Source organism: Chiloscyllium plagiosum, unplaced genomic scaffold, assembly GCF_037043375.1.
Source record: "Chiloscyllium plagiosum isolate Xiang-an unplaced genomic scaffold, Cpla_swu_hap1 HiC_scaffold_6, whole genome shotgun sequence".
Classification (NCBI taxonomy): domain Eukaryota; kingdom Metazoa; phylum Chordata; class Chondrichthyes; order Orectolobiformes; family Hemiscylliidae; genus Chiloscyllium; species Chiloscyllium plagiosum.
The window spans coordinates 113,455,537-113,468,910 of NW_028270144.1; the positions used below are offsets into that span (position 1 = coordinate 113,455,537).

The 13,374-nt window shown below is 41.3% G+C and overlaps 1 protein-coding gene across 5 annotated transcripts in view; it reads right to left on the minus strand.

Annotated features, from left to right (window-relative positions):
* The window catches only part of herc2 (HECT and RLD domain containing E3 ubiquitin protein ligase 2), a 245,126-nt gene that overhangs the window by 119,222 nt on the left and 112,530 nt on the right, over positions 1–13,374 (minus strand). For 3 of the 5 annotated variants that reach the window (XM_087988361.1, XM_087988360.1, XM_087988358.1), the window contains exons 31-35: positions 9,654–9,827; positions 9,396–9,532; positions 7,107–7,258; positions 4,124–4,315; positions 2,356–2,424 (exon numbers count right to left, since the gene is read on the minus strand). In XM_087988361.1, the coding sequence (XP_087844487.1) occupies positions 2,356–2,424; positions 4,124–4,315; positions 7,107–7,258; positions 9,396–9,532; positions 9,654–9,827 (724 nt within the window). The remainder of the gene's footprint in view (positions 1–2,355; positions 2,425–4,123; positions 4,316–7,106; positions 7,259–9,395; positions 9,533–9,653; positions 9,828–13,374) is intronic. The other 2 variants (XM_087988362.1, XM_087988363.1) reach the window with 2 other exon arrangements.

Consider the following 13,374-nt stretch of genomic DNA (forward strand, 5'->3'; position numbering starts at 1 on the left):
ACTTTCACCCCTAACATCAGACTGTCTGCAAATAAAAACACCATCTTAATCAGTGCAGCAACAGGAAGAGAAAAGACTGTTGGAGATGTTCTGGCTACTTTTCCAAATACTATAAAATAGTGCATCTAAGCAAATGCAGTCATACTGATCTGGACAAGGAAAGAGAGCTGTTGCAGTTGGATGGCATGATCGACAATGTGAAAGTGCCCACTCAATGGAATCAGTGCAGAAGACAGACCAACTTAACTACATAGGTATGAGAGATAAGTTAAAACAAGAAATTAGATTAAAAGGTCTGATGTTAGTTAGGCAATGGAAATGATTTTAAAAATTAAAATGTCATTCATGATAATTAGATATAAAATATGGTAAAGTGGTCCAGCTATGGAAAACAAAAGGACACAGTTCACAAGTTTAAAAGAAGTAGCTGCTAACATTGCCAGAAACAGCAGGATGACAGAGGAGCGGAGCAGTTTTAAAATACAAGAAGAAAATGGGATGAGTGTAAATTAATTAGACGTAAAAACAGATAGCAAAAGCTTGAAAGAAATGTAAAAAGAAATAAATTTTAGTGAGATTAAACTTGGGTCCCTTCGAATTAGAGGCTTGAGAAATTATAAGGGGGAATAAGGAAATATAAGTATTCGTGTTACAAGACACAAAATATTCTGGAATTAACAGGGAACCATGGGTCTGGTGAAAATGAAGCATTTAAAAAATATAAGTAAAAAAAATTAAAGAGACGAAAAGGACATGATAGCTTGCATCCTAAGTAATTTGGTTTGGATCTTATCCAATTCCATATATTCCAGAACAATACCAATGAAATGGAAGGTAAATGGAAGGTAGATAAACTACCCACTCACTGTTCAAAAAAACAGGGAGAGAGAAAACAAGAATGATAAGCCATTTAATATCATCAGTTTCAGGGAAAATGCTCTAACCTATCAAGGTTGTGACAATCAGGAATTTACTTCGGAATTCAAAATACGATCGCACAGAGTCAACCCAGGTTTATGGAAGGAAACTAATATATACAAATCTGAAGTTTTCTTTTAAAAATTGTGAATAATATGGTGAATAAAATGAAAGTAGATTTTTCAAAAACATTTGAAAAGGTGCTGCACATGAAGTTATCGCATAAATTTAGGGTTCATGGGATCAAGGTTGGCCAATGAAGAAAAAACAGAGTAGGAACATTAAGTTGACAGTATTTGTGGGGTATCGTAAAGTCAGTTACAATTGTAATCAACAACTTAGATGGGGGGACCAAGGGGAATGAATTATCCATGGTTGCTGATGATATACAAATAGGTGGAAGGTAAACGGAGGCGAATGTGTAAAAATTGCAAAAGGATTTAGGCAAGTAAAGTTGAGCAGGTAAGAATGTGACAAACACAATATAGTGTGGAAAAAGATAAACTGGTTAAAAAATAGAAAAGCAGATTAAAAGCTGAGAGGCTGGGACACATCGGTATTCAGAGGGTTGTGGTTTCTGTTTGCAAAAATTATAGAGAGTTAAGACGCAGGTACAGCAAACAATTAGGAAAGAAACATTATGTCACCCACTATTGCAAAAGGATTGGAGTAAAAAAAAAAGAAATCTTGCTACTCTTAAATTGGGCCTGAGTGAAACCACAGCTAGTGCACTGTTCACACTTGGTTCCACATCTAAGCAAGGATGTACTTCCCATAGAAGGAATGCAAGAAAGGTTCACCAGACAAATTCCTGGAATGAAGAGATTATATTAACAGAACAGATCAAGCTATATTCAGAGTTTAAAAGAGAGAGAAGTGATTGCATTTAAACATTTAAAATTCTTAAGGGTTTTGATAGAGAAAAGCTGCGAAGCAGTTCCCCTTGGTTGGGGAACGAGGGACACGAGTCTCAAAATAAGAGATTAGCATTTAGGACACTGATGTGAAAGAAATCTCTTGACTTGAAACGGTTCTTTGGAATTCTTTGCTCTAGAGTAAAGTGAATGTTAATTTGTTGACTGTATTCATATCAGAGATTAACAGTTTTTTTTTAAGATACTAAAGGAATCAAGGAATATGGAGATACCGTTGAAAACTGTAACTGAAGTAGAAAATTAGCCATGAAAGTAATGAATGGTAGAGAAGGGGGATGGAGGTCAAAGGATCAATGGCCAAATGTTCTTAATTATGAGGTCAGGGGGTAAAACATGCATAACAAAAGTCCCAGTTGTATCATATGTTCTAAGACCAGTGACAAGGACGTGCATAAGATTATACACAGAAAATAAATATTAAAAATTGCATTTAAGCACGGACACAGAAAGCACCACGTCTTTTTATCCAAATGTTTCCATAATTCCTAAGGTGCACACTTACCGCATGCGCACAACACAGCCCCACCTTTAAATCTGTTTCTTTCCAATTTTGATATGGACGGTCCTGTTCCTGAAAGTACAAATCGCTTCTTTGAATTATAAAGTGATATTGAGGTAATTTTTGGATGACATCATTTATATATATATATAGTAAGGGAAAGCGATGTTAATCTTAAAAGGAGAATTGTTAACGCTAACAATCACTGCACACTAGGAAAAAAAAAGACTTGTATAAAATGTGTAGTATTCAAATATAGTTACAAATGAACAACAGGCTGTTTAATAAAGCCAGAAGATTATAAAATCAAATTACTTTGAAAATTTTTGTAAAAGTGGGAAGCAATATTTAAACTTAAGGGGTTAAAACAATATTTATAAACGTCTAAATTGTGAAAAATTGCAGCTCGATAGAGCAAGTTATAAACAAAAGTGATTCTTATAAGCTATGAAAGCTCAAATATTTAGTGTCCATATCCATTTTATGAAAAGGATCATCTGTTTCCCAATCTTGATTGTGCAGTGACATAAAATTAAACTGTAATAAAAACAGTTTAATTTTCAGAACAATGGAGCCCACTTTGTGTCCAAATTGTCAGAAGGAAAGAAAAAGATATTATATAGGCTAAGGCAAACATAAAATAAAGCAACTAATAAATTAAGAAAAATGAATACTGCAGGACGGTATATATTTTAACCTCACTAAATCTTAATTAAAAAGTAAGAAATTGTGCACAAAGATTGCATATTTTGAACCTCACTTAGGTATCTTCCACTTTTCCTATAATCGCCCTTTAAGCTTCATGAGACGAGTTTGTACTCTGCCTACAGCACAAAGACTTCTACCATTGAAGTTACAAAGAAGGGCAATTGTCTCCACGTCACACCATCCTAAATCTGCCTTGTGGACGTCACCATAGCAACAAACTAACAGTACTAACTCCTCAATGGCTCACACCATCACATTTGCCTTGTTTTGCTCTCCCCACAATACGTAACACTAATGATAAATCCCACTTTTTTTGGTTCTTTTTGTGTGGGTTCCATTTGTGGCCATAAGCTGCTCTTAAGGCCATTCTAACACCACTGTCAAGAATCACTTCCGAACAATTTACTAATAGTTAACATCATAGTGGGTGAGTGGTGGGGACTTGGAAGTGAAAGAAAAGAAGGTGGTTCCCCTGCGTGGGAAGGTGGCTGTCAGGTAACATTGACGATGTCGGAAAAGGTTTGAAATTGCTTTGATGACAAAAGAAGCGACGAAAAGCAGGTTTATACATTGCTGAGACAGTAAAGGACAAATCTTTAGTTAGATAACAAGATAAAACTAAACATGCTGTATAGTGTAGTTGATGCAAGATAGATTGAAAATGAGATGATATTACGGCATGGAAGGGCAAAAAGATATCTATCATAGAGCAGCTTCCCCATATAGTATTCCACTGTGGGATAATTTTATGGGATAAGTTTACGATTCACTTTAAATTCAGAGATTAACTGAAGAAAGAATTTTGAAGTACTAAATATTCACACAATAGTGAAAACATTTAACTTAAGCTACTTTGATTGCCCTATTCTAACTGACCCAATCATCTGTTGTAACATTTTACAACTTGCAGGTAATTATGCAACAAGTTCAAACACAAGCCAATGGTCTTCACTTATGTAACTCACAATGATACAGAGAAAGTTATGGAAGGTTATTTTAGTACGTTCAAGATAGAATAAAAATCCAATCAGATTTCATAGAGGAGTATTTACTTTTCACTGACCTATTAGCCGCAGAACTGTTTGAGTCAATGCAAGCAAACCAGAGTTCAACAGAAGACTGAGACTGTTGGCTCCATGCTCAAGCGTCAACATATTTATCATGATGAGTAGAAAGCGAGCTTGTGGAATGGTACCAAGACTTGGTGCTGAAGGATTCTCATTCGTTACAGTATGCAGAGGGACAGACTGCATGCCTAAAATGATGATATTTATAATTAGTAATATTTTGATCAAGCAATTTACAATTAGTAACTCTCATCTCAAACTGAAACCAATCTTCGAAAATGATCAGGTCATGAAGATCCATTAAAAACAATTAATCTCTTGCAATAACTCTGTGTAAAAGGTTATGGATTATCCTAGAACTGTAACATTTTTTAGCACACAAGATATTTACTGTTTATGGACAATCAGCGGATTGCTACTCATTATAAGAATATGGCATCTTATTTTCTTTGTTGTCCAAGACTCGATAAATGCTGCTTTGCCGTTGCCTTTGTTCCTGAGATACTGCTCGCAAATGTAGCATTTGACATTTGAATTTACAGATAAAATATCATGAAACAGTGATAAAATTGTGTCATGCGCTGCAAGTCATATTCCAACACATGAATGAAGTTTAGCCAATAACTTTAACAAGATGCATCAGAATGTAACCATGTGTACATAAGTAATTATGACTTAGATACCTGACTGTTACATTTTGAGTTCAAAAATATGAATGACCAGGACTCCTTTTCTTCTGCCCTGACTGTTTTGCAGGTGCTATTAGCTTAACAGCGGATGGTGCCACAGACCTGCTCTCTCCAATAGAGACATGCACTCTGCCCTCATCCTCAGGATTGTTCTGTCTTTCTACAACAAACTTGTTTCTAACTGTCTTCATGCGTGATAGGATACCTTGTTATTTTAGAAAAGTGCTTTTTTTTCTACTCTTCTACACTTATTATTTTGAAGTACTGAACTATTCACCTCATTTTTTCTATATAAAAGCTTTCGATTGTTGCATGGAATCAAGCTTCCAGAAAACCTCATATCACTCTCAATGTTAGTTTTATTTTGAGCTCGATGTCTCCCCTTCTTAACACACTAAATGCAGAAATGCATATCAGACTTAAAAATACACATGATTCTCTCCACGGCAGAATCAAAGTTACTAAATGTGACGATGCTGTTCTTTAACAAAGGTTATTTTGTCCTCGGGCTTTTTTTTTCCCCAAGAGAGTTTGTAAAGCTGGAAGTTTTTGTTGCAAACGTTTCGTCCCCTGGCTAGGCAACATCATCAGTGCTTGGGAGCCTCCTGCGAAGCGCTTCTTTGATGTTTCCTCCGGTGTTTATAGTGGTCTGTCCCTGCCGCTTCCGGTTGTCAGTTTCAGCTGTCCGCTGTAGTGGTTGGTATATTGGGTCCAGGTCGATGTGTTTGTTAATGGAGTTTGTGGATGAATGCCATGCCTCTAGGAATTCCCTGGCTGTTCTCTGTCTGGCTTGCCCTATGATAGTAGTGTTGTCCCAGTCGAATTCATGTTGCTTGTTGTCTGCGTGTGTGGCTACTAAGGATAGCTGGTCGTGTCGTTTCGTGGCTAGTTGATGTTCATGTATGCAGGTTGTTAGCTGTCTTCCTGTTTGTCCTATTAAGTGTTTTGTGCAGTCCTTGCATGGTATTTTGTACACTATATTAGTTTTGCTCATGTTGGGTATCGGGTCCTTCGTTCTGGTGAGTTGTTGTCTGAGCGTGGCTGTTGGTTTGTGTGCCGTTATGAGTCCTAGGGGTCGCAGTAGTCTGGCTGTCAGTTCCGAGATGCTCCTGATGTATGGTAGTGTGGCTCGTCCTTTTGGTTGTGCTATGTCCTCGTTCCGTGGTCTTTCTCTTAGGCATCTGTTGATGAAGTTGAGGAATTCCTAGAGGCATGGCATTCATCCACAAACTCCATTAACAAACACATCGACCTGGACCCAATATACCAACCACTACAGCGGACAGCTGAAACTGACAACCGGAAGCGGCAGGGACAGACCACTATAAACACCGGAAGAAACATCAAAGAAGCGCTTCGCAGGAGGCTCCCAAGCACTGATGATGTCACCTAGCCAGGGGATGAAATGTTTGCAACAAAAACTTCCAGCTCGGCGAACAGAACCACAACAACGAGCACCCGAGCTACAAATCTTCACACAACCTTGGAGTTTGTAAAAGCAGAGGTGCTAAAATGTCTAGAAATGTCTACTTTAACAATAGCAGGGGAGTGGCCAGTTCTCCCAGTTAAGGTTTTTTTCCCCTAGTTTGATTTAGTTGTAGCAGTCACAGAAGCTGCTACAGTGCAATAAGGTTCTATGCTTCAGAAGATTATCCTTGGCTGACTTTTCTCTCTGAAACCTCTCTTGCCTATAAGAACTTGTGTTTGAGTTTACCTTTTGCCAAGGAGTGTATTTGTGGGATGCTACAGGAATTGTAACAGCTCCTTAGTTAAGTTGCTAAGTCGGGTCGGTTAATATTTCCAATAGTTGTTATTCTAGATTTTTTTTCTTCCGTTTGTGTTTCAACTGCAGTTTTCAAATAAATTCTGTTTTGCTTAAAGCGAAGTGGTTTGACCAGCTGCATCACACCTGGAATATCCACTTCTTAGCCTTTAAACTAAGAAAACGTTAGCGTCTAGGCTACCTACTTAAAATATTTTGAGGGGTACCAGCCTGGTCCATACCACTAAATAATAACGACAAATCATGAACCAAGCAACTCTCAATTATTAATCCGTCAGCCAAAGAAATTTCTAAGAGATTTTAGTACTTTCAATAATTTGTGGAATGGCATTAGGTAAACATCTTAGTTGAAGAGTCAGTGCCAATACAACGCGTCAACCGTCAATCCTCTGTAACAATCATCTGGTTCTGTGAATAGCACCATATCTTTCACTAAAGCAACAATTAATGGACCATGCTACTGAATGTATAAGTACTGTACATCAACCTAAAATAACATAATCTTACCTAGATCATCAAATCTACCTTGTGCATCCAACAGCATAGTCCGAATATTCTGAATAGCCCAGGCATAAAGCTTTCCAAAAGTAACTTCCAGTAACATACGGTTAAATGGTGGTATGAGATCCACATCCTTCAAGCAGTCTGAAACAGGTTCACTAAACAGAGGATTTTAATTTCAGTATGAAGGCAGACAGGAGTCAAATCCAACACTGAAAAACTTAATCTTTTAAAACTCACTGGTGAGCCAACACAAAAAAAAATCAACCGCCTGGATTCTGACATCAACAGAAAAACAATGTTACTTGTCATGGACTCAGGTGAAAGCTAGATGCAGCAACTTCAGTGGCACAGACTTCCCCTTACATTAAGTTTGAGACCGGCATCTCAAGAAATCCAGTAACCAGGATGTCATCAAGCAGGAGAAGCAATTACAATTGGGCAGCACTGTGGCTCAGTGGTCAGCACTACTGCCTCACACCACCAGGCACCTGGGTTCGATTCCAGCCTCAGGTGAATATCTGTGTGGAGTTTGCACGTACTCCGTGTCTGGGTGGGATTCTCTGAGAGTTCCGGTTTCCTCTCACAGTCCAAAGATGTGTAGGTTAGGTGAATTGACCATGCTAAATTGCCCATGGTATTCAGGGACGTGTAGGTTAAGTGCATTAGTCAAAGAAAATGTAGAGTGATAGGGGAAGAGAATGGGTCAGGGTGAGATACTCTTTGGAGGGTCAGTTGGACTTGTTGGGCTGAATGGCCTATTTCCTCACTGTAGGGATTCTATGATCTCCTTTGACAATAAGGTATTCTCAAAGATCACAAACATGGAAATACATGTTATTAAACCTCTTCACTTCAATTTGATTTCTCTAAAAGATCAGAATTTCTCATAAATGATCAGAACTTACACAGGGGACTGTAATAGAAACCAAAACAGCATAACTTCTTTTTTAAAACACTTAAAACACTGAATTTCTTACCAGCTCTGCATTAGAAACTAGTCATTTCAGCCAACTGAGCTAACCAAACTCTCATATTTTAATATGTCATTCAACAAACATTACATTTTCAGGGTCAACGATGCTGTTTAGCAACATAGTACACAGTTAAAAATTCAGCTATTCAACAAAGTACAATTTTGTCAATGATTTCCATACTTAGCTAGACTGTACAGAACCAAGAAGCTGCTGTCAGTCTCAGAAGAGTAAACAATTGAGATCTTCAATTTTGTCATCACTACCAACCCAAAATCTCAGAAGAATGAGAAGTGAGCTTACTGAAACTTAATGCAAGATTCTGAGGGGACTTGACAGGGTCGATGCTGTAAATGTGTCTCCCACCCACAAGATGAAACTAGAACTAAAGAACAGTTAAAATAAGGGGTTTCCCATTTAAGAACAAAGAGAATTTTTTCTTTAGTGGCATGAATCTTTGAAATGCTATTCCACGCAGGGCACTGGAGGCAGTTATCAATAAATACTTTTTAGGGCAGAAACAGATAAATAGATTCTTACCAATAACGAAATCAGTGGTTATGGAGGTTAGACAGTAATAGGGAGTTGAGGTGACAATCACATCAGCCAGGACCTTCCTGAATGGTGAAACAGGCTAGATGGGCTAAGTGTAGATTAGAGTGGCACTGGAAAAGCACAGCAGGTCAAGCAGCATCCGAAGAGCAGGAAAATCGATGTTTCGAGCAAATGCCCTTCATCAAGAATGCAGGCCTCCATTCCTGATGGAGGGCTTTTGCCCGAAACGTCAGTTTTCCTGCTCCTCAGATGCTGCCTGAGCTGCTGTGCTTTTCCAGCACCACTCTAATCTAGACTGTGATTTCCAGCACCTGCAGTACTCACTTTTGCCTAGATGGGCTAAGTGGCCTACACTCCTGCTCCCAATTTGTAAAAATCCAGTCCATTAATTCTGCTTATGTATCAGCAATAAATTTCCTTTCAAAGCTAAGATTTGTACCTTTAAATATTATTCAAACCAGACATAAAATTGAAAATAGAAAATTCAAGTATTCACGGATGAAGAACAGCAGAAGATCTGTAGTTGAAATCACAGAACTACTAAGTTATCATGACACAATGAGAGCTTTTTGCCACTGGATGAAAAATATTTCCGTTGATCAGAAATTCTAATAGCAGAGATCAATTTATTCAGTAATACTGGAGGTACCAACTTAAAGTCCAAAACCACATGGATATCCAGACCATATATACTGTTGGGTATGCAGTTTTCGGTGTGAACAGTTGAGAAACCACTTAAAATACAATTAAAAATAAGTATTTTTACCCTATATTTATCCCCTCAGGGATGAGTCTTTGCCAACCACATAACATGCCATATTGCACTGATGGAAGCAAAAAACTTTTTGATACCAGTTTAAGCATTGTGTCTATTCCCTCCAATCGAACTTCAGCTCTCTCCAGCTGCAAAAGCAAGCAACACATGAATAAACACTTGGAACTTGTCACAAAGGTGAGGAATTGTAACAGTAAAATAAAGCTTCTCAATATTGAAGCTTCCATTCAATGGAAAACTCTATCTTACTTGTTTTAAGAGACACTTTCGCATTTTCTCCACATCAATTGGCTCTTCTTTCAAGGCAAAGTCAAGTATATTTGCCATTAATGCCGATTGTGGAAAAGAACCCTGAACATTATGCTTCAGCCACTTGTATCTGTGAACATTTGCTACAGAAGAAAGGAGGGGTTGCCATTTGTCCTGGTTCACAGCACAAAATAAAAACACAAATCAGAATTGGCATGTCTTTTGGAGACCAAAAGCACAATAATTCAAAAGCACACAAGTTTACTGGTAGGCAAATGTTTGCCATTCATTTTTAAATTTACTCATGGGTTGTGTTGAATGCTAGCTAGACCAGCTTTTATTGCTGTTCAGGTGATGGCAGTAAGCTGTCATCTTCAACTACTGCAGTCCAATTTGTATAGATATACTCACAACGCTATTACAGAGGATTTTGATACAACACTGAAGGAACTGCAATGAATTTCCAGGTCAGGATTGTGAATGGCTTGAATGGAAACTTGCAGCTGGTAGTGTTCCCAAGTATTTGCTGCGCTTGTTCTCCAAGACAATAGCAGTCCTGAATTTTGAATACGTTGTCAAAGTGGCCTTCAGGAATTTCTGCAGGCCATATTGTAAATGGAGCACACTGCTCCTGGAGGAAGTGAATGTTCTCGATATGGTGTTGGGATGACATCAAGTTTCTTCAGTGTTCTTGGAGCGGAAATTGTGGAGTATTTGATCACAGTCCTGAAATTTGTCTTATAAATAGTGCACAGGCATTGGGAAGTCACAAAATGAATGACTCGCTGCAGGATTTCTAGCCTCTGACTTACTGTTGCAACCACAGTATCTATACGATTAATCCAGTTTACTTCTGTCATTGATAACCCCAGGATGCTGGTAGTGAGCGATTCAGTGATGGTTATACCATCATTGTTGCAATACAGTTATAACTCTGGCAAGTTCACTGAGCCTGCCCACCATTCAATACAATCAAGGCTGATCGAACACTAAAATTCCTTTTACTCATTCTATCTATATAATACGATATGCCCCCAGTGTTCAGAAGTCTGTTAGTCTCTACCTTAACTATGTTCAAATGACAAAGCCTCATAGCCCTCTTTGATAGGAAATCCCAATGGTTCACAACCCTCAAAAGATTTCTTTTCATCTCAGATCTAAGTGGCTCTAGACTCCCCCAACCGGTGGGAACATGTCACCTGTATCTACTCTAGATCAGAGTGGTGCTGGAAAAGCACAGCAGTTCAGGCAGCACCCGAGCAGGAAAATCGACATTTCGGGCAAAAGCCCTTCATCAGGAATAGAGGTAGATTGCCTGAAGGGTGGAGAGATAAATGAATGAGAGGAGGGTGGGGGTGGGGAGAAGGTAGCATAGAGTACAATGGGTGAATGGGGGAGGGGATGAAAGTGATAGGTCAGGGGGGTGGATGGAGTGGATAGGTGGAAAGGAAGATAGGCAGGTAGGACAAGTCATGGGAACAGTGCTGAGCTGGAAGTTTGGAACTGGGGTGAGGTGGGGGAAGGGGAAATGAGGAAACTGGTGAAGTCCACATTGATGCCCTGGGGTTGAAGTGTTCCGAGGCGGAAGATGAGGCGTTCTTCCTCCAGGCGTCTGGTGGTGAGGGAGCGGCGGTGAAGGAGGTCCAGGATCTCCATGTCCTCAGCTAAGTGGGAGGGGGAGTTGAAATGTTGGGCCACAGGGCGATGTGGTTGATTGGTGCGGGTGTCCCAGAGATGTTCCCTAAAGCGCTCTGCTCGGAGGCGTCTGGTCGCCCCAATGTAGAGGAGACCGCATCGGGAGCAACGGATACAATAAATGATATTGGTGGATGTGCAGGTGAAACTTTGACGGATGTGGAAGGCTCCTTTGGGGCCTTGGATGGAGGTGAGGAAGGAGGTGTGGGCGCAGGTTTTGCAATTCCTGCGGTGGCAGGGGAAGGTGCCAGGACGGGAGGGTGGGTTGTTGGAGGGCGTGGACCTGACCAGGTAGTCACGAATGGAATGGTTTTCGCGGAAGGCGGAAAGGGGTGGGGAGGGAAATATATCCCTGATGGTGGGGTCCGTTTGGGGATGGCAGAAATGTCGTTGGATGATTTGGTTTATGCGAAGGTTGGTAGAGTGGAAGGTGAGCACCAGGGGGGTTCTGTCTTTGTTATGGTTGGAGGGGTGGGGTCTGAGGGCAAAGGTACAGGATGTGGACGAGGTGCGTTGGAGGGCATCTTTAACCACGAGGGAAGGGAAATTGCGGTCTCTAAAGAAGGAGGCCATCTGGTGTGTTCTGTGGTGGAACTGGTCCTTTTGGGAGCAGATATGGCAGAGACGGAGGAATTGGAAATACGGGATGGCATTTTTGCAAGAGGTAGGGTGGGAAGAGGTGTAATCCAGGTAGCTGTGAGAGTCGGTGGGTTTGTAAAAAATGTCAGTGTCAAGTCGGTCGTCATTAATGGAGATGGAGAGGTCCAGGAAGGGGAAGGAGGTGTCAGAGATGGTCCAGGTAAATTTAAGGTCAGGGTGGAATGTGTTGGTGAACTTGATAAATTGCTCAACCTCCTCGGGGGAGCACGAGGTGGCGCCAATGCAGTCATCAATGTAGCGGAGGAAGAGGTGGGGAGTAGTGCCGGTGTAACTACGGAAGATGGACTGTTCTATGTAGTCAACAAAGAGACAGGCATAGCCGAGGCCCATATGGGTGCCCATGGCTACCCCTTTGGTCTGGAGGAAGTGGGAAGATTCCAAGTAGAAATTGTTAAGGGTGAGGACAAGTCCCATCCAAACGAACGAGAGTGTCGGTGGAGGGGTACTGTTGGGGACATCGGAAGAGGAAGAAATGGAGGGCTTGGAGGCCTTGGTCATGGCGGATGGAGGTGTAGAGGGATTGGTATCGATGGTGAAGATGAGGCGTTGGGGGCCGGGGAAACTGAAGTCTTGGAGGAGTTGGAGGGCATGGGTGGTGTCTCGTATGTGGGGAGTTCCTGGACTGGGGGGGGAAAGAGGACAGTGACGAGGTAGGTAGAGATGAGTTCAGTGGGGCAGGAGCATGCTGAGACAATAGGTCAGCCAGGATGGTCAGGCTTGTGGATCTTGGGAAGGAGGTAGAACCGGGCAGTGCAGGGTTCCCGGACTATGAGATTGGAAGCTGTGGGTGGGAGGTCTCCTGAGGTGATGAGATTCTGTATGGTCTCGGAGTTGATGGTTTGGTGATGGGGGGGTGGGGGTCATGGTCGAGGGGGCGGTAGGAGGAGGTGTCTTTGAGTTGGCGTCTGGCTTCAGTGGTGTAGAGGTCAGTGCGCCAGACTACCATTGCACCCTCTTTATCTGCTGACTTGATGGTGAGGACGGGATTGGAGCAGAGAGAATGGAGGGCTGCACTTTGTGAGGGTGAGAGGTTGGAGGGGGGAGGTGGGTAGACAGGTTGAGGTGGTTAATGTCCCGGCGGCAGTTGGAAATGAAGAGGTCGAGGGCAGGTAATAGGCCAGCGCGGGGTGTCCATGTGGATGGAGTGTGTTGGTGGCGGGCGAAGGGGTCCTCGGAAGGTGGCCGGGAGTCCTGATTGTAAAAGTAAGCACGGAGGCGGCGGAAGAAGTATTTGACGTCACAACGTGTATTGAATTCATTGGTGCATGGATGGGGATGAAGGTGAGTCCTTTGCGGAGGACTGATCGTTTGTCCTCAGTGAGGGGGAGGTTTGGAGGGATGGTGAAAACTCGGCACAGATGGGAGC